The sequence below is a fragment of the Hyaloscypha bicolor genome (assembly GCF_002865645.1).
Source record: "Hyaloscypha bicolor E unplaced genomic scaffold K444scaffold_39, whole genome shotgun sequence".
NCBI lineage: Eukaryota > Fungi > Ascomycota > Leotiomycetes > Helotiales > Hyaloscyphaceae > Hyaloscypha > Hyaloscypha bicolor.
In genome coordinates this window covers 891,763-912,902 of record NW_020194541.1, presented here as the reverse complement: position 1 = coordinate 912,902, position 21,140 = coordinate 891,763, and the positions used below count along the sequence as shown (strand labels likewise).

Sequence of the window (21,140 nt, the reverse complement as noted above, 5' to 3'; positions counted from 1 at the left end):
AAGTCTATGATAAAAAAGCCCTTCGGTATGGCATATAGGAGCCCAACCGCTGCGGTAGAACTCAATCAAGTGAAATCTTGGACTCTACCTTCGGAATTTTCAGATTCCAGGCGAGGTGTTACCTCCAACTATACTCTACTATGAGACAATGAGCTAGTAAGCACTCTTCCTTCCTGTCGCTCTTCCAAGTCATGGTCCACAGAGACAATGCGAAGGTAGAGATATAATGTTGTTGTTAAGCTGCCTTTTCATGTCGATGTTTACCCAAGCATTTAGTGAAGGGTTTTGCGGCCTACTGCAGATCCGCAGCATCATTTCCTTCTACTTATCACAAGTCGACATCCTGCAAGCTTTCCACTGTAGAAAAGGGGCATTCAGTATCTGCGCATTCACCACGTCAAATGCTATAAATGATGCATTTCGCATCATGTGCCATGAACCGCCAGTAGCGAACTTTGTTACTCTCCACGTTGCCACCTTATACTTCCCATTGAAACTGAGTAGTATATAGCTTAATTTAGTACTAGATAATACTGGGAGAAGCCCTGTTTATATAAGCTAAGAAATAAAGAAATATCTTAACTTTAATAACCTTATAATAATTTAAAGTCTATATATAAACTTTTAAATATAAACTTTATTAGCTAGAAAATAGTTATTTCCTTTTTATATAACTTTTAGAATTTATTATTCTTGCTTTTTAAATTAATAATCCAATACTTTTAATACTTTTTTACTTAATTTCTTTTTCTTTTTCTTTTATATATATAAGTATTTATAATAAAGTTTTAAATAGGCTTATATAATTTTATATATATTAATTATATATAGCTTTAATATAGAATCTATAATATTAGAGTTTATTATTATTTTATTTATAGCTCTTAATAATTATTAAATATAAAGTATTTATAGCTATAATTCTAAAATAATAATTTTTTATTTATTTATTTATTAAAAAAATAACTTATAATATATTTTATTAATAAAATAAAGTAATAATTTGTAATAGGCATACGTAATAGCACATGAATAGGTATTAGATATCGTGGATCTAGTTTCCTATTTTGGGTAAAGCTTGCAATCGGAATTATATAGGTAATCGGAATCATACGAATTATATGGGATTATATTTCCTAGTTAAGTAAAGTGCTTCGCAGGCTTGGCTAAGTACTAGGGAACATATAGGGAGACGCTTCTAGCTTTGGAAAGGGGTATTAATTAGTCTTTTATTAGAATCAATTCTTGGAATCAGTTATACTTGCAAGCGTCACTCTGCAGCTTACTTACCTTGACTACTTGTGCTTCACCCTGCTATTACGTGCCTTACATAATTATATAATTATTTATTTTGGGCTTCTTTTATTTAATATCTTTTAAATACTTAAAAGTCTTTATTATAATAAGATAGGTATTGCAATAGTAGTAAAGAGCTTGCATTGAGCTAAAGGCTGTCTGCCAGGATAAATGCACTGGCTGCATGCTAAGTCACGTGCAGTGATACCACTTGACTGGCATAACGTAATAGTTAGCTTGACCCGTGATCGACGCTCCTTATCAACACCTGGGCGTGTCGTTTTACTTTTTCCTGTATTTTTGGAATAGCGTGCGGGGCTTTCAGCCTCACCGGCGTTGGGTTGCTTACTATAGTGTGCTCCGCGACCGCACACCCTCTCAGGTCCATATATGTCGGAATATTCCGTTGATCGGCGTGTGAATGGCCGGATCAGTCCAAATAGAAAACAGCTCAGTGTCAAATTATGGTAGGTAAAGGCGCCTGCTTTTCGGTGAATGCTGGTCGCACTGGCCTCATCGTGATTTCCTACTGGCTGCAGGTCGGACCCCTGGGTTGCCTGTGGTCCGCGAAACACCACCCTCGAGTTACACGATATTAGTTTCCCGTATCGCCGCAGAAAGCCTCCGACCGGTCAGTAGTCTGTTCCCCAAGGATGGCCAGTTAGTTGCCTATATCTATCTCTCATCACCCGCTTGTATAACGGGTTTCATAGTAGGGAAGCGTCATCAGTAAACTTATTCCTTTCAGTCAGAACGTTCTCCTCTTCTTGCGTTCCGTCCGCCTTAGTCAGTACCTCCAATGAACCAGGCACAGTTAACTAACTCGAACGTCCCCCCTTTGTTGCCTCCAAACTTACCTGACTCATACCGCCCTGCCATTCCTCAAGCCCGTCGACCCAGGGCGTCTTCAGCGAAGCCTTCGAAGAACTTATGGCGCAACGCTCGAGCAATTGGTGATGTTGTGTACATCTTCGTTGCTTGGCTGGTCTTTACTGTCCTTTACATGTTCTTCATATACTATGTTCTTATCGAGGGCAAGGTGCAAGTCGGTGCTGTCTTCTTCGGCGCTTCCACCACTAACTTGTTGGTTTCTATCTTCTCACAAATATTCGTCGTTCTTGCGGCTATGACAATGCATGGGCTTCTTACCACCCTGCGGTTGGTGCTCAAGGACACATCTTTAGTCACTTTCTTCGGCATCGGCTCTTCCTCTGGGTGGTCCTCTGTCCTGAAACTTCTTGCCGCGGGTTGGTTCCCCAAATTTTGGTGTAACTTTACGTCCGTCCTTTTGGGCGAAGGCTCGTTGCTGGTGGTAATACTTGGGATTCCTATCGTGGGTCTTGCTTTCGGATCCATGTTGAAATGTCCGCTAAGTCCCCTCTCCTCGGCTCTGCCCTTTTTTGCTAACCAAGTTCGCCAAACAGACCGTGCAACATTTGAGTATTATTTCGTTCCGGGGCATACCAAAGTTCCTGTATTCGCTGGTCTTATTCCCCTCGACAACCGGGTCCTTGACATTGTTCCGCCGGCCGTTCTTTGTTTGTACATAGAAGGATGGACCTCCAGTCTGTTGACGAACAACAAATATGCCACCAGTTTCCCTATGGATGGTTGCGGCACCGGTTGTAGGTCCCTGGTTCTCCCAGGAGGAATCGAGCTGGCTCGTCAAGTGGGCCCATCGCTCAATCTCTCAATGTTCGAGGGAGGCCTCCTTGACAGTGCGGAGACGATCAGAATCAACAATGCCCCGGGAATTGTTACAACTTACCGAAATGCCAGCGACATCACCTTCGACCCAGTGGGAGATTGTCTTTATGCAGGGCAGGCAATCAATGACACCTTGCAGATGTGCATTCGCCAAGTCGGCCAGTCCATAGCTGTTGGTAAGTTCCAACATTCTCTTCCATGTACAGTTATTTGGATACTAGGGTTAACATTTTCGTGCTAGGGTGGGCTGGGTGTCCTCAAGAACTATACAGCACCAACAGCTGTAACACCAACCGCACTTGGACAACAGCCCCGTTGAAATGGGCCACTGTCATGGCCACGTACAAGCAATTCGCAACAACCGCCTACAACAGACAGAACTTTTCCATTATAGACGTGCGTCCGACTGCCGACCTGGAGCGAATGCCAGTGAATGCATCAGACTACATGGCCATCTTCAAGAAGATAATGATCCCGACCAGCGCCGCCACAGACCCCGACAGAGCAGCCATCGACTCCCTGATCTACACGCTAACTTGGCTCCACCGGACCTACAGAGGCTCCTTCCCCGACGACCAGAACAGCCTTGTCACCAACCTACACAACTTCCTCGCCATCCCCTTACAGTTCACCGTCACGGCCGTCCAGTTCGCCAACTACACCGTCGTTAACGGGACGTTCCCTTTACCCGAAGACACTGCAACCATCGCCACGGACGGCTGGTCCAAGTCTCGCCTAGCCATCCAGCCGTGGACGGATTGGCTCTTCATCGTCGCTGCCGCGGCGATGCTCCTGGCGGTCATGGCCGGCATCCTATGGATCCTAGGGGAGGCCCCACTTGCGCCCGCGACAGGCATCAGGGACTTCGATACCCTTCGGCTTGCTGGCAGAATTAAAGTCAAGAAAGAGAGACGCAGAGATGGTGAGAGGGAGGATGCGATAACGCTCATAGACTTCGCAAGAGTTACGGACATAGACTCCGCGTGGGGTTTGGCTAAGGAGATGCGGGGTTGGAAGGTCGTTGCGAATGATGTGGAAGAGCCCTAATGCAAGGCTATGATAGATGGTGCTGCGGGTGACGAGATCCAAGGCCGGTCGCTGGCGGGCCCATAAGATACTTAGCAGAGAATATGCTAAATGTTACCCAGGAGGCTTCATTCACAAACGGGATCGCTGCTGATGGCTTCCTCGGACATAATATTACCATCCGCATTAGTAGTCAAGACCTAGGTATTGGTGTTATACGAACCTGTCTTCAGCTTCCGTGATAAAACTTCGGTCAAAGAAGAGTTAGCAGACATGAGACATTACACCGCCGCCATACGTGCCGTCTGGGTAGATTGTGCCATTAAAGTGTACGAGGACATGAGTGTGTGTTGTGCAGCCGGTGCAGTGAACTGAGAAGAGAGCTTCAAATTGGCGACGCCGTCGGAGTCGGCGGATAGGAGACCGTGCAGGAAGATTTCGTTGATATTTTTGGGACAGAGCTGTCAATGCCATTTCCGGTGGTGACGCAGTCACTCTAGACACCAGTGGAGTTACAATCCATAAGCTCATCATTAAAATGTTCCATCTCTATATCAACCCTCTTAACCATCAGCGAAATCGTCTTGATTTCGTTCCCAACGGTTTCTGTCCTCAACTTGACGCCGTTGCCGCTCCTCTTCAGACAAATTAGCCGTCACAGTCGACCAAATTCTCACTAGCGTCTCGAAAAGGCTGTGGCTTTGATATCGGTCAACCTTGCCAAACTCAACGACGCAAACGTCGCGATCTATGCTGTATATCTTCTCAAAGTTGACCAGGGAATTGTATGGCATCCTGGAGTCATAGACTTTTGGTTTTACTATGATTGGTTGGCCCAATTTTTCGTCCTCACACAGGTCTTGTCGAGTACCGATTACTTCATGGGCGTCGACGGCAATCCCCGCCTTCTGGATACCCCACCCTTGATAAGTGGTTATTAGTCTAAAATGTAACAGTTAGCGACTATAATAATTTGTTTTAAGTCATTTGTTGCACTTACAAGCAAGAACAGAAACGGGTGCCGCCCGTCCCTAAGACAACAACAAACCAACGAAAAGGGAAGCCATAGTCCCCTTCTACTTCATCACGATCTGAGTCGATGCCCGAAGACTCTGACCACGGAATCTTGAAGACCTAGTTCACGAATGAGAATCTTCCTAGTTGACAATAGTGGGTGTCTTACTGTTCCTAATACGGCGCATTTTGAAAGTTCGATCCCATCTGAGCTATGTCAGTAACTATTACGATCCATCCAGTATTCGCAAATACTCGCTTTTAATCCGGTTTCCTTTTGACCTACATACTCGAGCCAAGGCAGTTATATCTTTCTTGTAGAGGCGTGGATCTGTGATATTGTGAGGAGGATCGAAGAAGACATCCGCCTCTGTCAATGAGTATGGTACTCGCTGTGTGTTAGAATAAGGTTGTTGCGCGTCTGAGGAGTATTGAGGGCGAGCGTGGTAGGTTATGAGGTTCTGCTGCGCACCGTACGGTGGAATTGGAATGGATGTGCTGGGATACGGACTATATGGTGCTTCGTAGGGGGTCTGCTGCGAACCCCAAAGTAATCCAGACTGAGATTTTGTTGCCGGACCCTGCGCCGCCGAATCATATTGTGCTTCGCCGTAGTTGTCGGACCGCTGAGTACGCGAAGTATAATGGGGTTCGTGATGTTCGTGGGCCGGTGATTTGTAGCCCTCTATATATTCCGAGTCCTGGTAGTCTTTCATCCAGCCTTAGTTAGCACATGTTTCTTTCACGTTTAGGATAATCTTTCTTCCAATTCGAAATGAAACCAAAGCCCAATGGCATTAATGGCACTTGTTGTTAAGTAAAGATCGAGAATCGTTGGACCTACCTTGGCTGACGTCGAGTTCGGCAAACTGAGAGTTCAGATCATTTCCATCGTCGTCGCTACGATAATGGTTATCGACGGCAGAGCGTGGGACTCGACTATCGAGACTTGAACAAATAGTCAGGCAAACTGTTCTCAATGGTCGACAATACCAATGCCAACTCACGGTTGAGTAACCTCCTGTTCGTACGGGATCGTGGTTCCATCATCGAAGAACCAGCAGCGCTTTTGGTCATCTGCGTAATAATGCTTCTGTCGAGCGTCGTCCCAGAGCCAACCTGGGCCTATGTTTCGGCCCCGCCTGTTTTGGCCCCGCCGGTTTTTGGTTTTACTGGACATTTTTGCAGCACATTTCTGTGCAGGGAGTTCGCGGCGAAAACCACAGGAAAGTGGCCACGGATCAAAGGCATTGCTCACTCATACATATCTTCAAGTGCCGCATTATGGACAAGGATTATGTTGCATCGCCTCGTTCGCTGGGTGGTGTTTGCACAGGAAAAGCGCCACGACGCCCGGCTTCGCAGTGGAGGGAGGGGCTGCTTTGGGCAGCAATAGCCTGCGCTAAGGGTTCCCAATGCTCATCAGGGGTCATCACTCAATCGCGACAGAAGTGACTGGCTTCAATGAAAACACCGGCAATTTTCGCATGTTCTACTTCATATGGTTTCCCTTCGCTATCTTTACTTATTCTTGTAATATTATCGACCTTCTAGAAGTCCAATACGGTTCTAGGCTTTGGAGGCGTAGACTTTCGTAGTTGGCTGTCCTGGAAGGCAGAAGCGGAAACGAGAGGCGGACGGAGGAAGACCCCTGCTCTCTTCTCGCGGCTCAACAGCCTTCATATGAATCACTCCATCTTACATTCTGGAAACTCTGAAAGTCTTACAAGTCACAGCCCGTCGCTCATACTTGTGGACATTTGGTTTCGACAACTCTTCCCTTGGAGGCCGCGGGAAACTTTGCGGAGCCTTCACGGGGTGGCACAAAAGGGGTGATAGTTGGTACAAGCATTGGTCTCACAAGAACCCCAAGAGGCTCCCCCCCCCCCCCCTATGCCTACTGGCGAACGGAAACGTCAAAAAATGGATGGCCGAGCTGGGAAGACTACAGGCATCAACCGTGAGTGAGAGGGGCTTGATTCATCGGAGCGCGCATGTTATCTACCCATGCGCAATAGGCTTTCAATGGACCTTACGGAGAATGGGCAACTATACTCATGGCTATTCTCGGTGTCTGGCTCCTCGCTGTGTTGGCCCCTTGTATACTTTCTGTGATTCTCTTGCTATTTTGCGAATGGAGGCAAGCGATGGGAAGGCAGTTGTTGAAAATTAGGGGGGCGCTGAGGCCCCTAATAGGGCTTAGTAAAAGCTGGAACCGAACGGCCATGGGGCTGTGCACTAGCTTAATACGCCTGTCCGGCTTGGAATACACTGTCCTTTTTTTTTTTTTTTTTTTTTTTTTAGCTATGGAACAAAGTAGGGAGGATGCCTCGACCTTTAGTATTGTTCCGTCCAAGCAATTCCGGCTTAGCTTCGTTTTGTGCCTGTTTCCGATATCCTGTCCTTGGCAGATCATGCCCTTACGCCAGCCGTCACACTTGCTAATTAATTACCTATTAAGTAATTTTCTTACTTCCTTTACTATTAATCTTTATTGCCAGTGGGGAATATGGCTATTCTCCAAATAAGCTACCTCGCCAGTGGGGAATCATATGGCCGCGAATTCCCAGATGTGCTATGGCAGTGAGCTTTTTATAGCTCAATTCGCGCTGGGAGCCTTTTTTGGCTCTTGCTGGTCAACGTGATTGGGAGGGCATGTACTACCGATGGCTCCTCCTGGTATTACGTTCGAAAATTTTCGGCATGTCGAGTCAATTTTCCGTCGAGATCGCTTATTTGCATTATTGGGCATACGTGTCGTCCCACGTTTTTGGAAGTAGAATTTGGCAATTCTCGGTTTCTGCTATCGCTGTTTGGCGTTGTATACTTTCTGAGATTCTCTTCTATTTTGCGAAATTTAGGGAACGTTTGCAAGGCAGTTGTTGAAATTAGGGGCCTGAGGCCCCTAATAGGCTTAGTAAGCCCTGGAACCGAACGCCATGGGGCTGTGCACTAGCTTAATACCCTGTCCAGCTGGAATACCCTGTCCAGCTGGAATACCCTGTGTAGCTGGAATACCCTGTATAGCTGGAATACCCTGTATAGCTAGAATACCCTGTACGGCTGGAATACCCTGTACGGCTGGAATACCCTGTACGGCTGGAATACCCTGTACGGCTGGAATACCCTGTACGGCTGGAATACCATGTACGGCTGGAATACCCTGTACGGCTGGAATACCCTGTATAGCTGTAATCGGTTCAGCTGGCATAGGGATTTAGTACATGTGACTTAGGGGGTTCAGGGCTATATATACGGGCTACTTACCACTGTAGAACAGCAGTCAATTCAGTACGTTTTACTTGGTTTACATTGCAAGCACGTGACCCTAGCTATATTGCTTTAGCTAGTTCAACAGCAGTTCGCGAGTTCAGACGGCACGTGGTGAACCCCAAGGACCACACGAGGGAACACCTCTCCTCAAAGAATCATACAGTCAGCCCCCAAATCCCTCCGAATCAGGTTCCGCAACCGGAGGTATCAAGAAGCATCGGGCAGTAAATGGGTCTGCCCAAGTCTCGCCAACTGGCACGGGCCGGCATTCGCGGCGAACCGTTCGAAAATGGCTCGAGAATAATACCATTCTCGGAATCGTGGTTCTGGGTGCCTTCGTTGCTTGGGCGATTGGAAGCGTTTTTTCTGCTGGTGTCTCTAATAACAGAGCTGTTCTCTGGGACTCGGAGTATTGTGGTGTCTGGAAATTTAACAGCTCTGCGGCTGGAATCGATGCTGCGACGCGACATGACATTTACGATCGTCAGAAGGAGGCAAGAGCGGGAGAGTACGCTCAAAATTGCTACGGAAGTGCGGATTTATTAAAATCCGGACGCTGCAACTTATTCTACAAACCCACTATCAAGTATACTGCTGAGCCAAGGTGGGGCTGCCCATTTCCCGTAGACAAAATGTGCGTTCAGGGTCAACAGCCCATGCATTTCTACACAGATCTGATTGACCCCAACGACATCGGGATCAATAGCGAGCACTTGTTCAAGTTTCGTCGCAACTCTACCTGCTCGCCTCTCACTTGGGAAGACTCCTATGTTAGCAACAAGACCGCCGAGAACGGGGAAATAACATACCACTATGAATTTGGCAACACCGGTCACAACTATAATTATTCTTATAGCACCACTGGAAACCCCCACGACTGGCATGCTCCAAGCTATGTTGTCAGGTACGCGAGACCTTGGTACGCCTCTCTTATTCTGATGCGATGACTAAATTGTTTTCGTCAGAACCTATGGTACTACACCGTGGCCCGAGCAGGACTCCTGGCAACCGATTCCAGAACTGAGGCCGACCCAGAACAAAACCCTTACGATCATATTCATCTCCGCTCTCCGGATTTTCTATCCCAAGCCTAACCGAGATCCAATCTTCCCAGCGGATCATCCATTCGGGAGTGGTGACGAACCTTGGTATTGGAAATCGGATCCTAAAGCTCGAGCGCTTGCATGCATTGACAGCAGTGAGATTTGCACTTATGACGGGGCTGAGTGCTGGCCTGCTCATGATCTGGCGCACGGAGGATTCTCTGGTATAGCCCTCCCACCCGAGTATTGGTACACAAAGCTGTCCTTGGAGAATTCCAATATTTACGACTCAATCAAGACCCGCCTTGGAGGTGGTCTTGTTGCACAGGCAAGAGTGTCTCAGTATCAATCTCAAGATCTGGGGGACGCGTTTTGGAGGATTGAAGCCGAACGCCTCTTCCAAACATCGCTTGCTCGAATTCAATACGATGCGTGGGCTATCGGAACCGGAGAAGATCAAGCACGTGTACGTGATGATGGCTATGCCGACGACACTCCCGACGAAGCTGGAAATCTTTGTGGGATCTTGAAATTCCTGAGCTCGGATTACAGGAATGTTCCTCGGACTTTGTACATCTGCCTGATGTGCATCTACCCTGGACTCCTGCTACTCTCTATGAGAGTAAAAACAGTCGTCAAAGTGGCCAATTGGTTTAAGGAGCATTGCTGCTTCGAGTGCTCCACGAAGCGAGGACAAAAAGGAAAGGGGAAGGATCCTGAATCCGCCCCCCCGCTGCGAAATGATAGTGCGAATGGCATTGGAAGTGCTAAACAAGGCCTTATGAAGAACACCTCGTCAAGCCTGGCGATGCAAAGTACACTGCGGAATGCCGCGCAAAATGTAACGACAGATGCCACAGGAAGTGCGAACGGAAATGCTGGGGTAAGTGCTGGGGATGGTGCTTCAGGCAGTGTTGAGAATGCTCCAGGTACTGGAAATGGAAGAGCTGGGGGAACTGCTGAGGGGAGTGGTACGGGAGATGCTGCGGACGATTCCACAGCAAATGGTCCTGAAAATCCTGCAAATGGCGGTCCACCAGACGCTGCATCAGTGAGGAGTGAAGCAACGGATGAGACCGCTCCCGCCGAAGCCGATGAAGATGAATTGGAACCACCCGTGCTTCACTGGATACTGTGTACTCTCATTGCGGGCTCGATATACTGGTTCATCGGGTGCATTATTGGGATCCCTTGGGCTTGTTCGGCAGGTATTGAAGCTGTTCGTGACTGGTTCAAGAGACAACAAGGGGCCGCGGCTAGGAAAAGAACAAGTACCAGGGTGTAGCCTGGAGGATCAGAATGCTTAGTGTGTCTCTTGTGGGGCATAACTTGTACCATTTGGTTGTAATTGTACGGCCACCGAGAGCCTCTCTCGGGCTCCCTATGCAATCAATCAATCCATCAATCATTTCAGAGCCTCCGGTGTGAGACATACGACACTCGGTTTTTCTCAAAGCACGCCGAGAAAAAAACAAGTGAAAAACACCGAGAAACACAGAATCTCGGATGAGTATCTCCAAGCATGTAGACATCTAGTGGCATTGACGTTGCATCCTCATAGAAGCCAGATTGGCGAACACATGAATCTCCAAACTGCAGTTGCCTCGGTTTTGATGCTTAAAATGGAACAGAAAAGATAAGAGTTCTTCTAAAGTGATGTAGCTACCACCTGTGTCAGGTTCCAGGCCTCCCCTCAATTAGATAATTCGAGCTTCAAAGTCAGGCAGATCAGATCACTTCATTATTTCAGCTCATCTGGATTAATTATATATTCTTATTTATATTAAATCGAATTTTCAATAATACTTTTAATTAATAATATAATAATTAAAATTATTTAGTTTTATTATAACTTTTTTAATTTTAATTTATTAATATAAATTATAAATTTATTATAAATATAAAATTATAATATAATTCTTAATTAATTTATATAAGTTTATAATAATTTAAACAAATAATTAAAAGCTCAAACTCAGCTATATATATTTTATTAATATAATAATTCTTTTTATTTATTTATATTACTAAATTTAAATATATTTTATATAAAGTAAAATAGCCAAATTTTTATTAAATACTTTAAAATATATATAAAATAAGTATATTCTTGGTTTGGAATAAATAACTAATATACGAAATATAGCTTTAATAAAGAAAGCTAAATATTAGATTTATATATATTTCTAGTAAATTTTCCTAAAAATAAAAGATTTAGATAATATTATAATAGGAATTTAATTAATATATGAATTTCGAACTATATATAAGTATTAAATATATAAGTAAAAGTAAAGAAGATAAGAAGCTAAATAAATAAAAATAATAATTTTAAAACTCTTAATACTAGTAATAAAATAATATAAATAATTAAAAATAAAGGACTTTAAAAATTAATATATTCGAGAAACTAATTATATATATAAAAGAAAATCTTATATAAATTCTTAAACTAGTACTAATATATTCAAAAAATAAATAAAATATATAATAGTAATTATAAAATAGTAAAGAAGAAAAAACCTTACTATAATAGTAAAATAATTAAATTTTTATAAAAATAATTTAGAAAATAGCGAATTTAGCTTATAAGCTATTATATTTATATTAAACTTAGATTAATTTTTTTGAAATAAGATTAGTAAAGTTAGAATAAATAAAAGAAATAATAATAGCTCTTATATTAAATAAATAAATAGAATATAACTAAAAAAGCAAGCTTTATTTTATAATTAAAATTATAAAGTTATATTATTATTAATATAAAAGCTTAAAATAACTTGGAAATAATTCTTTTTTTATATAAGTACTATTTTAAAGCAGTTTTAGAAGAATACTAATAAATATATATAAAATAGAATTAATCTCAAATTATAAATAATATTATTACTTTAAGTAAATAATTCTGGTTTTAGGAAGCTTTTTTTAATTTTTTTTATATTCTATTAGTTTTTTTTTAGCTACCTAAAGTACTATATAGATATATTATATAGGGTTAGGCTATAGAGATAATTACGAGTTCTTGACTTTACTCTAGAGCTAATAAAATAAAAAGGAAATCGAAAAATTATATAAAATCAAAAATTAAAATACTTTCTATTCTATATAACCTTGCCTCTTACTTTCTCTTTTATTTCTATATAATTTATTATAATATAATAGCTTTTAGAGAGGCTTAATTAGCCTAGTAAAGTATAATTATTACCTTAATTAGCTTTATTTCCTATTCTAATAATAAAAGTATCTTTATATAGCTTATAAACTAATTCAGGAAACTAGTAATAAGTATAAATTTAATAGTATTAGATATAAGCTTAATATTTCTTAGAAAAAGCCTAGTATCTCTAATAATATTTTTTTCTAAATATATAAAACAAGTATTTTCGAAATACTTATAATCTTTAATAATATAATATACTATTTAGTAAACCTAATTATAGCTATACTATAAATCTTCTATATAATTAATAGTATTAAGATATTTATAAAGCCCGATTTTCTTTATTTATATCTGGATTAGAATAGAGGCCTCGGTTTTATAAAAGAGATTTTTATAAAAATTATTAATATAATAGTTTAGTATTATATTATTACCTTATTATTATTATTTATATAATATACTAGTAATACTATTTCTCTATTTCCGACTTTAGGCTTCTTTTATAAAGTTATTAACTAATTTCTTATAAGAAGAAAGAAGTTAAAAGAGCTACTTTATTTCGAAAATATAGCTTGAATTAATTACTAGTATTTCGGGAGCTATTTTAATATTCTTTAGCTTGAGCTTTTACCTAGTAATTTACTTTACTAAAAGATTTATAATCTTGTTTTCATGTATTCTAATATATACTAGAATTCACCTAATTATAACTTTATAGCCTTTTTACTAAAGAATATTTATAAGATTATAAACCTTAATAAGAATAATCTAACCTAACTAGTTTTATAGTCTAGTAAATAAGAAAATAAATACTTAATTATTAGCAAAAATAATAAGCTTTCTTATAATATTTCCTTTTTTAATTATTATATTTATTATTATTTAAATACTAATAAATTCTATTCTATAAACTATAAATTAATTATTATTATAATTCCCAGATATCCGGTATCTGAGATACCTTGCCAGATATTAAATGCTTTCTAGATATATATAATACAGCCGCCTTACTAGGGAAGTATACTTGAAATATACTAGAGATATTTAGAAAGCTAAGCCCCTTCGGAACTAGTATACTATAGGATATATATACTTCCTCGCAGCCTCCTATATTCTAGTTTTCTCTTTCTTAGCTTTAAATTATCTTTATAAGGGACCTTCTACCTTACTTTCCAAGCCCTGAATACTATACCTATAATAGTATTTAAAGCTCACTTCCTTTAATCCTATAGAGGATTTCAAATAAACTAATTTAGAACTATTAGTAATATAAGCGCTACTAAGATAACGGAACCTCAGAAATACAAGTAATAGACTCTAGAATAATAAAAGCAAAAAGCTTTAGAATCCTTAAAGAAATCAGGTATTTATATCTTTATAAATATATACTAGTAATATATTAGAAACCCCTCCCGAAAACCCGAAAATTAAAAAACCTTAAATAAAGGCTATTCTTTAATCAAGTCCTAGAGTAATAGGTATATATAGGCCAGTAACCTGACTATTGCCTTTAAGCCCTATTCTATAACCTTATAAACCCTATATATATGCTAGTAATAAGACTGCTAGGGGAAATATAGTAGAGGAAAAGTATAATAGGTCAATTTTCCAGGATACTATATAACCAGGAACTATATTAACTTCCGCTAAAGCTTCTAGTAAAGCTCCTGCTAGTTCAGGTCGTCCTATTAGTAGCCTTTCCCGAACCAAATATTTCATTAGTATTTCTGGAGAGTTTATAAACAAGTCTATAGAAATAGAACCCTCTGCTTTTATTATAAAGCTCCTAAAAACCAATAATTATATTACTACCAGAGAGTTATATAAATAGGCCAAGAAACCTAATACCTTACTCTCAGATATTAATATTATTATAAAGAGCTACCGGAAGAATATCTAAAAAGCTATTTCGTATAAGAATGCCTATAGTTATAATAAAGCTATTCTCGAGAATACTAAGCTCTATAATACTAAGCTCGAGAATAAAGTCAAATACTATATAGCTATAGTAAATCGGCTTATAGTAGCTCTAACTACTTCTGCTCTGCCTGCTCCGGCCGCTCTAGCTACTTCAAACTTCTCTCAAAAGAATTCCGAACTATCTTCTGCTTATTTCTGTCTAGAATCTCCTATATCTTATACTTTCTTTAGAAATACTAGAGTTACTAAGCTCCCAGATCTAATTCTCTTTACTAGAGATTATATTATTTTTAATAACTGGCTAGTTTAGATTAAGAATAAGCTATAAGGAAATACTAATTTATATTTCTTAGAGAATCTCAAGATTATCTATATTTCTAGTAAACTTACTAGTAATACTCTCGTTCTAACTAATTCTTATATAAATAAAGATAGTCCGAATTAGTACTATTAGTTCTCAGAGTTCTACTTCTATCTAAAGAAGCTATACTCTAATTCTAATAAAATATAGAATACTTACTATAACTTTAGTAAGCTTTAAATATACTTTAGTTAAGTATTTTAGGAGTTTTATATTTTCTTCTTATAACTATTTATAGAAGGCAGTATTAGTCTTTAAGATATTAAAATAAACTAAATAAGAAGCTCTTACTAAAGCTCTAGAAGTTAGTATATATATACTATAATAATTCTTCTATTAATACTACTTGCTTTACTTAGTACTATACTACTAATAATTAGTAAATTAAGGCTATATATAAGAAAACTAAAGAATATAAAAAAGCAGAAGCTATTCTAGTCAAGTTTACTTCTAGTACTATATCTTTATATATTTCTAAGAAATATACTTCTAAGAAGAAGTCTAAGAAGCCTATATTAATTGCTTTTATTAAGTATATATCCCTTTATAAATATAAGTAATATTCTATAAAAACCGAGAATTTCTTAATTATTAAGTACTTTAATTATAATAAGTTCGGCTACTATATTAGATACTATCCAGTTTTATATAATAAAGAAACTAAGATAGCTCTTTCTAGAATTAAGCCGGGCTTAGTTTCTATTTTACTAGAGTATACTATTCTAGTAAAGTATTTAGAGAATTCGAATTCTAATTCTAGTATAAAACCGGGAAATAAGTACTTCTAAAAAAAGTCTTTATTTTAGAGGCTTATAATATAGATTTAGTAAAGATTAACTTAACTTGTCTAATAAAAGAAGATACTTTTATAATACCCTATATTATTAGTATAAATAAATTAGAAATTAAGTCTTCTTTTCTTATTAATACTAGAGCTAATAATTATACTTTTATTAATATAAAGCTTACTTAGCTTATAAAGTAATTCTTAGGAATAGAACTATAACCCCTTCCCTTACCCTATACTATATATGATTTTAATAAAAAGCTAGCTAAGTTTACTAAGAAATATATAGAAGTCTTATTTCTAATTAATAGATAAAATATTAATATACTTATAATTATTCTAAATCTTAAAGATTATAATATTATTCTTAATAAAAAATAGGTAATATATATTAATATTCTAGTTAATTATAGAAAATATAGGCTAATATAGCTAAAAAAAAAATAAACCTAAATCTATATAATTTAGTTATATTATTAGTACTTTATAATAATAGCTAGAGAAGTAATCTAATAAAAAATATTAAAAGAATACTAATTAATAAGATTCTATTATAAGCTATTTCTAGAAATCTTTTATTCTAAAATAGTTTTCTTTCTTTTAAACTAATTAAAAGAAATTATATGGAACTATAGAAAAGAAGCTTCTATAATCTAATTAAGATATAATACCTAAATAAAAGCTAAAGAAACAAGAAGAGATCCTTAATAAAAAGCAAATATTAGATCTAGTTATTCTTATTTCTATAATATTTAATTATATAGCTAAGAGAAAAAATAATATTATTAGTTAAATCTCTATTTATAAGATTAATAAAAAGCTTAAAGCTCGGAAAAAAGAAGCTATTTCTGGCCTAGAGAATTAATAACCGGGAGAAATAAAGCTTTAGTAATTATAGAGAATATTACTTCCGGAACTTAAGAAATATACCTCTATTTTCTTTAAAAAGAAATCTAATATTCTTTTTTTCTATAAATTATATAATTATAAGATTTAGATTAAAGGCCTAAAGAAAACCGAAAGTATTAAATATTAACTTCTCTAGTAATAATCTATTTAAAAGCTTCTAGAAATCAAGTATTTCTTAAAAAATAATCTGGCTAAAAGCTTTATTAAAGCTAGTTAGGCTCTCTTTACTTCTCTAGTTCTTTTTATAAAAAAAGCAAATAGAGATTTATATTTCTATATTAATTTCCGCTATTTAAATAATATTACTCGAAAGAATTAATATCTTCTTTTATTTATTAATAAAACTTTAAATTAATTATCTAAAGCCAAAATTTATATTAAATTAGATATTTACTAAGCTTTTTATTATATAGCTATAGATTTAAACTCTCAGAAGCTAATAATATTTCGTATTTGCTATAAAGTATATAAATATAATATTTTTTAGAAAGGCCTTATAAATAGCCCGGCTATATATTAATACTATATAAATAATATATTTTTTAAATATTTAAATAACTTTTATATAATATATTTTAATAATATTCTTATTTACTTAAAGAACCTAATAAAGTATAAATAATATATATAAAAAGTACTAAACTATTTATATCTTACTAGCCTCTAAATAAATATTAAGAAATCGGAATTTAAAGTTATATATATAAAGTATTTAGACTTTATTATTTCTATATCTGGTATTAAAATAGATTCTAATAAAATCAAAATAATATATAACTAGTAATTCCTAAAGATAGTTAAGAATATATAGTTCCTTTTTAGCTTCTATAACTTTTATAAATACTTTATTAAAGAATATAGACAAATTACTAGATCTTTTATCTTACTTATAAAAAAGAGAATTTCCTTTAAATAATCCGAGTAATATTAAGAGGCTTTTACTTACCTAAAAAAAGCTATAATTTTTATTCTAGTTCTATAATACTATAATTCAGATCTGCCTATAATAGTAAAAACAAATATATTTAAAAGAATAGTTACTAGCCTACTATCTTAATAAAACCCAGAAATAGGCCTTTAGTATCCTATAGCTTATTTTTCTAAAACTATACTTCTAATAAAGCTTAATTATAATATATATAATAAGGAAATACTTACTATAATACAAGTACTAGAGAAATAGAAAGCTAAGCTAGTATAATGCATACATTGACAGCGAGCGTCCAGCTGGATTTAGTAGCCTAATTAGGCTAGTGCTTATGTGGGATCGCACTCCCAAATTGGGACTAGTGCTTCCGTACATCCAGCGGAACACTAGATTCTATATATGGAGGCATGCGAGCTTTGGAAATGGGCATCGATTAGTTTATTACTGAGAACCAGTTCTTGGAATTAATTATATTTCCACGCTTCACTCTATACTTTACCCTATATTCCACCCCTTTACCTTGACTACTTGCGTAGCACCCTGCTATATTGGGAGCCTCACAGCTAGAAAGCCTTTAGAATACTTTCTTTAAGGTCTATTCTAATTACTATATCTTAGAGTACTTTATAACTACTAAGAAGCTCTCTTCTTAATAAGCTAGATAGACTAAGCTCTTATTCCGCTATTACTTTAAGCTTATATATTATTCTAGAAAATTAAATAAGCAAGCAGATACTTTATTATAAAAACAAAATAAAATAGATATTTAGGGCCAGATTAAGAAGAAGCTATAAACCCAAGTACTTCTCTCTAAAAATAAGATTAATCCGGAGATTATTTATAACTTATAGCTTGTAATAATACTTTATAAAATCGACTTACTTAATCCGGAATTCGGCCCTAAAAATCAAATATATACTAAGAACTTTCCAGAAGAAAATACTTTTATTAAAAGTATAATTTCCCTAAAAGAAAGTATTCTTTTAAAAGCTTTACTAGTAAACTTTACTATAGTAGCCCCTATAAAAGTATTATTAGAAGCTCCCGCCAAATATAGTAGTTTATAACTTATAAATAAGATTCTATAAAATAATTATATATTACCGGATCTAGAGAAGCTATATATAATAGCCCAAGCCAAAAGTAATATCTGAATACTATAAAATAGCTTCCTTTTATATTATAGAAGACTCTATATTACAGAGAACAAAATAACTCCCGAACTACCTTTATAGACTACCCTAATTCGTAAAGTATATAATAAATGCTTTTCTGGATATCCTAAATATATAAAGCTCTATTAGCTATTAAAGAATTAATATTACTAGCTATTTATAAATAAAGATATTAATTAATACTATAGTAATTACTATACTTATTAGAGATTATATATACCCAGAAATAAGAAGCCTAGTTTGCTTTATCTCTTTCTAGTTTCTAATTACCCCTAGTAATATATTACTATAGACTTTAAGAGCTATCTAGAGAGCAAATCGGGCTATAATATAATTACTATATTTGAAAATTACTTATTCAAGCACCCAATTACAATTCTAGTATAAGATATAATTATAGCTAAATAGCTAGTATCTTTATTTTTACTTTATATAGTATATTAAATAGATATTCCAGAAATAATTATATTAGATCAGGAATCCCAATTTATATCCGATTTTTAGAGCGAATTCTATATAAGAATTAATATAAAGCTTAAGCTTTTTATAGCTAATTACTCCTAAATAAATAAATAAACGAAGATTATTAATTAGTACTTTAATTAGAGATTATACTCATATATTAAGTATTACTAGAATAACTAGAATAAATAGGTTACTATAATTAATTATTAATAAGCCTCTCTTTAGTACGAAACTATTAGCTAATTCCTATTTATAACTAAAAAGGGCTATAAGCCTTATATCTTACTAGACTAGAATTCCCCTATTAAAGCTAACTTACCTAAGGAAAAGCTAAATAAAAATAAAGCCAAAGTATTAGTAAATTAATTATATAAATTATAGTAACTTACTTAAGGCTATATAGAATAAGTATAGAAATAATATATAATATAAGCTAATAAGTATTACTATCCGATTAATTTCAAAGTCGGGAATAAAATATAGATTACTATAAAGTACTAGAAATCCGATTATTTAAGCCAGAAGCTAGAGAACTAAATAGAGGGCCTATTTGAGATTCTAGAATAGTATAGTTACTTGTTTTTCCTAAAACTACCAGAAACTATAAAAATATACCTAGTTTTCTATATAAAGAAGCTATAAAAAAACTCCTAGAATTCTTTACTAGGTTAAGCAAATCCGGAACTACTTCTATTAATACTAGAAAATAGCAAATAAGAGTATGGTATTAAACGGGTTATTATAGTTAAGCTAGTAAGAAATAGGCTAAAATATAGAATTTAGTAGGTTAGTTAGAATAAAGATCTAGTATAATATCTAGCTTTAGTATTAAATAATAGCCCCCTAGTTTTATAAAGTTTCTATAATAATAATATTAATATACTAGAACCTCTATAAAACCTATAATACTAGCTAGACTATATAAAAAATAATACTTGTCTAGAACTATACGGAAATAATAATAAATTCTTCTAGATTATATAATAAAGGTACTGGCCTTTTATATATAATATCTATATCCGAGATACTAGTTTTATTTTAAGAGGAAATATAATATAAAATTAGATAGATTAATAGCTTTTATAAAGCTCGGAAATAAGCTTATTATAAAGGGGGAAATAATATTATAATTCCCAGATATCCGGTATCTGAGATATCTTACTAGATACTAAATACCTTTTAGGTATATATAATATAGCCGCCTTACTAGGGAAATATACTTGGAATATACTAGAGATATTTAGAAGGCTAAGCCCCTTTAGGACTAGTATATTATAGGATATATATATTTCCTTACAGCCTCCTATATTCTAGTTTTCTCTTTTTTAGCTTTAAATTATTTTTATAAGAGACCTTTTATCTTACTTTTTAAGCCCTAAATACTATATTTATAATAATTATTCGGGCTAATATTTACTATAGCTTTCTATTTTTTTATAGAACTTTTAGGCAGCTATATTAATCCGGCCTTAAATATTACTACTATTTATAAAAACCTTTATATAAGTATATTACTATAATAAATAGATCTTATTATATTCTTTTATTATAGTTTCTATATCTGGAATAATTCTTATATCTAGTAAAATTTACTAAAATATAGTTATAATTAGTATTTATTTTTCTATTTTACTATATATTTCTATTTCAATTATTCTTTATATCTTAATCTCGATTTCCTATAATAATAAAAGCCAGATAAAGCTATTATTAATAATATTTCTTATATAAAGCAGTTATATTTAGTAGAAAAAAGAAAAAACTCTAATTTAATTTATTATAATTATATATATCCGATTAAGTTAGACTTTAATAAATAATATATTAGTTTCTACTTTAATTACTATTACTATTATTAAACTAAAGATATTTATAATAATATAAAATACCTGAATTATCTTTTTCTAGTAAGTTTTTCTTTTATATATCGGATTCGAGATCTATTATATAAAATATATAAAGAGTATTTATAATATAATAATTACTTTTACTAATATAAGTATATTTCCTTTTAAGGCCTTCCAGATTAATTTTACTATAGACTATAGAGCCTAAATAGATTTTTTTTATTCTTTC

The 21,140-nt window shown here is 35.4% G+C and overlaps 4 protein-coding genes across 4 annotated transcripts; 2 read left to right on the top strand and 2 right to left on the bottom strand.

Moving 5' to 3' along the window:
- Window positions 1-2,095: 2,095 nt before the first annotated feature.
- On the top strand, window positions 2,096-4,050 carry K444DRAFT_521270 (uncharacterized protein; the record flags this gene model as incomplete). Its single annotated transcript, XM_024874116.1, has 3 exons — window positions 2,096-2,660; window positions 2,721-3,179; window positions 3,245-4,050. The coding sequence occupies 3 exons, from the start codon at window positions 2,096-2,098 to the stop codon at window positions 4,048-4,050; spliced, it is 1,830 nt and encodes a 609-aa protein (XP_024741186.1).
- A 234-nt stretch (window positions 4,051-4,284) lies between these two features.
- On the bottom strand, window positions 4,285-6,365 carry K444DRAFT_308480 (uncharacterized protein). The gene is made up of 6 exons (XM_024871788.1): window positions 6,051-6,365; window positions 5,888-5,991; window positions 5,330-5,752; window positions 5,213-5,250; window positions 5,030-5,163; window positions 4,285-4,971 (listed from the first exon to the last, which is right to left on the bottom strand). The coding sequence occupies exons 1-6, from the start codon at window positions 6,221-6,223 to the stop codon at window positions 4,593-4,595; spliced, it is 1,251 nt and encodes a 416-aa protein (XP_024741185.1). The 5' UTR covers window positions 6,224-6,365; the 3' UTR covers window positions 4,285-4,592.
- Window positions 6,366-7,984: 1,619 nt separating this feature from the next.
- On the bottom strand, window positions 7,985-8,221 carry K444DRAFT_512536 (uncharacterized protein; the record flags this gene model as incomplete). Its single annotated transcript, XM_024873493.1, has 1 exon — window positions 7,985-8,221. A coding segment is annotated over one exon (237 nt), but the record flags the coding sequence as incomplete, so codon positions are not given.
- A 727-nt stretch (window positions 8,222-8,948) lies between these two features.
- On the top strand, window positions 8,949-10,644 carry K444DRAFT_626144 (uncharacterized protein; the record flags this gene model as incomplete). Its single annotated transcript, XM_024882607.1, has 2 exons — window positions 8,949-9,220; window positions 9,282-10,644. The coding sequence occupies 2 exons, from the start codon at window positions 8,949-8,951 to the stop codon at window positions 10,642-10,644; spliced, it is 1,635 nt and encodes a 544-aa protein (XP_024741183.1).
- Window positions 10,645-21,140: the final 10,496 nt, after the last annotated feature.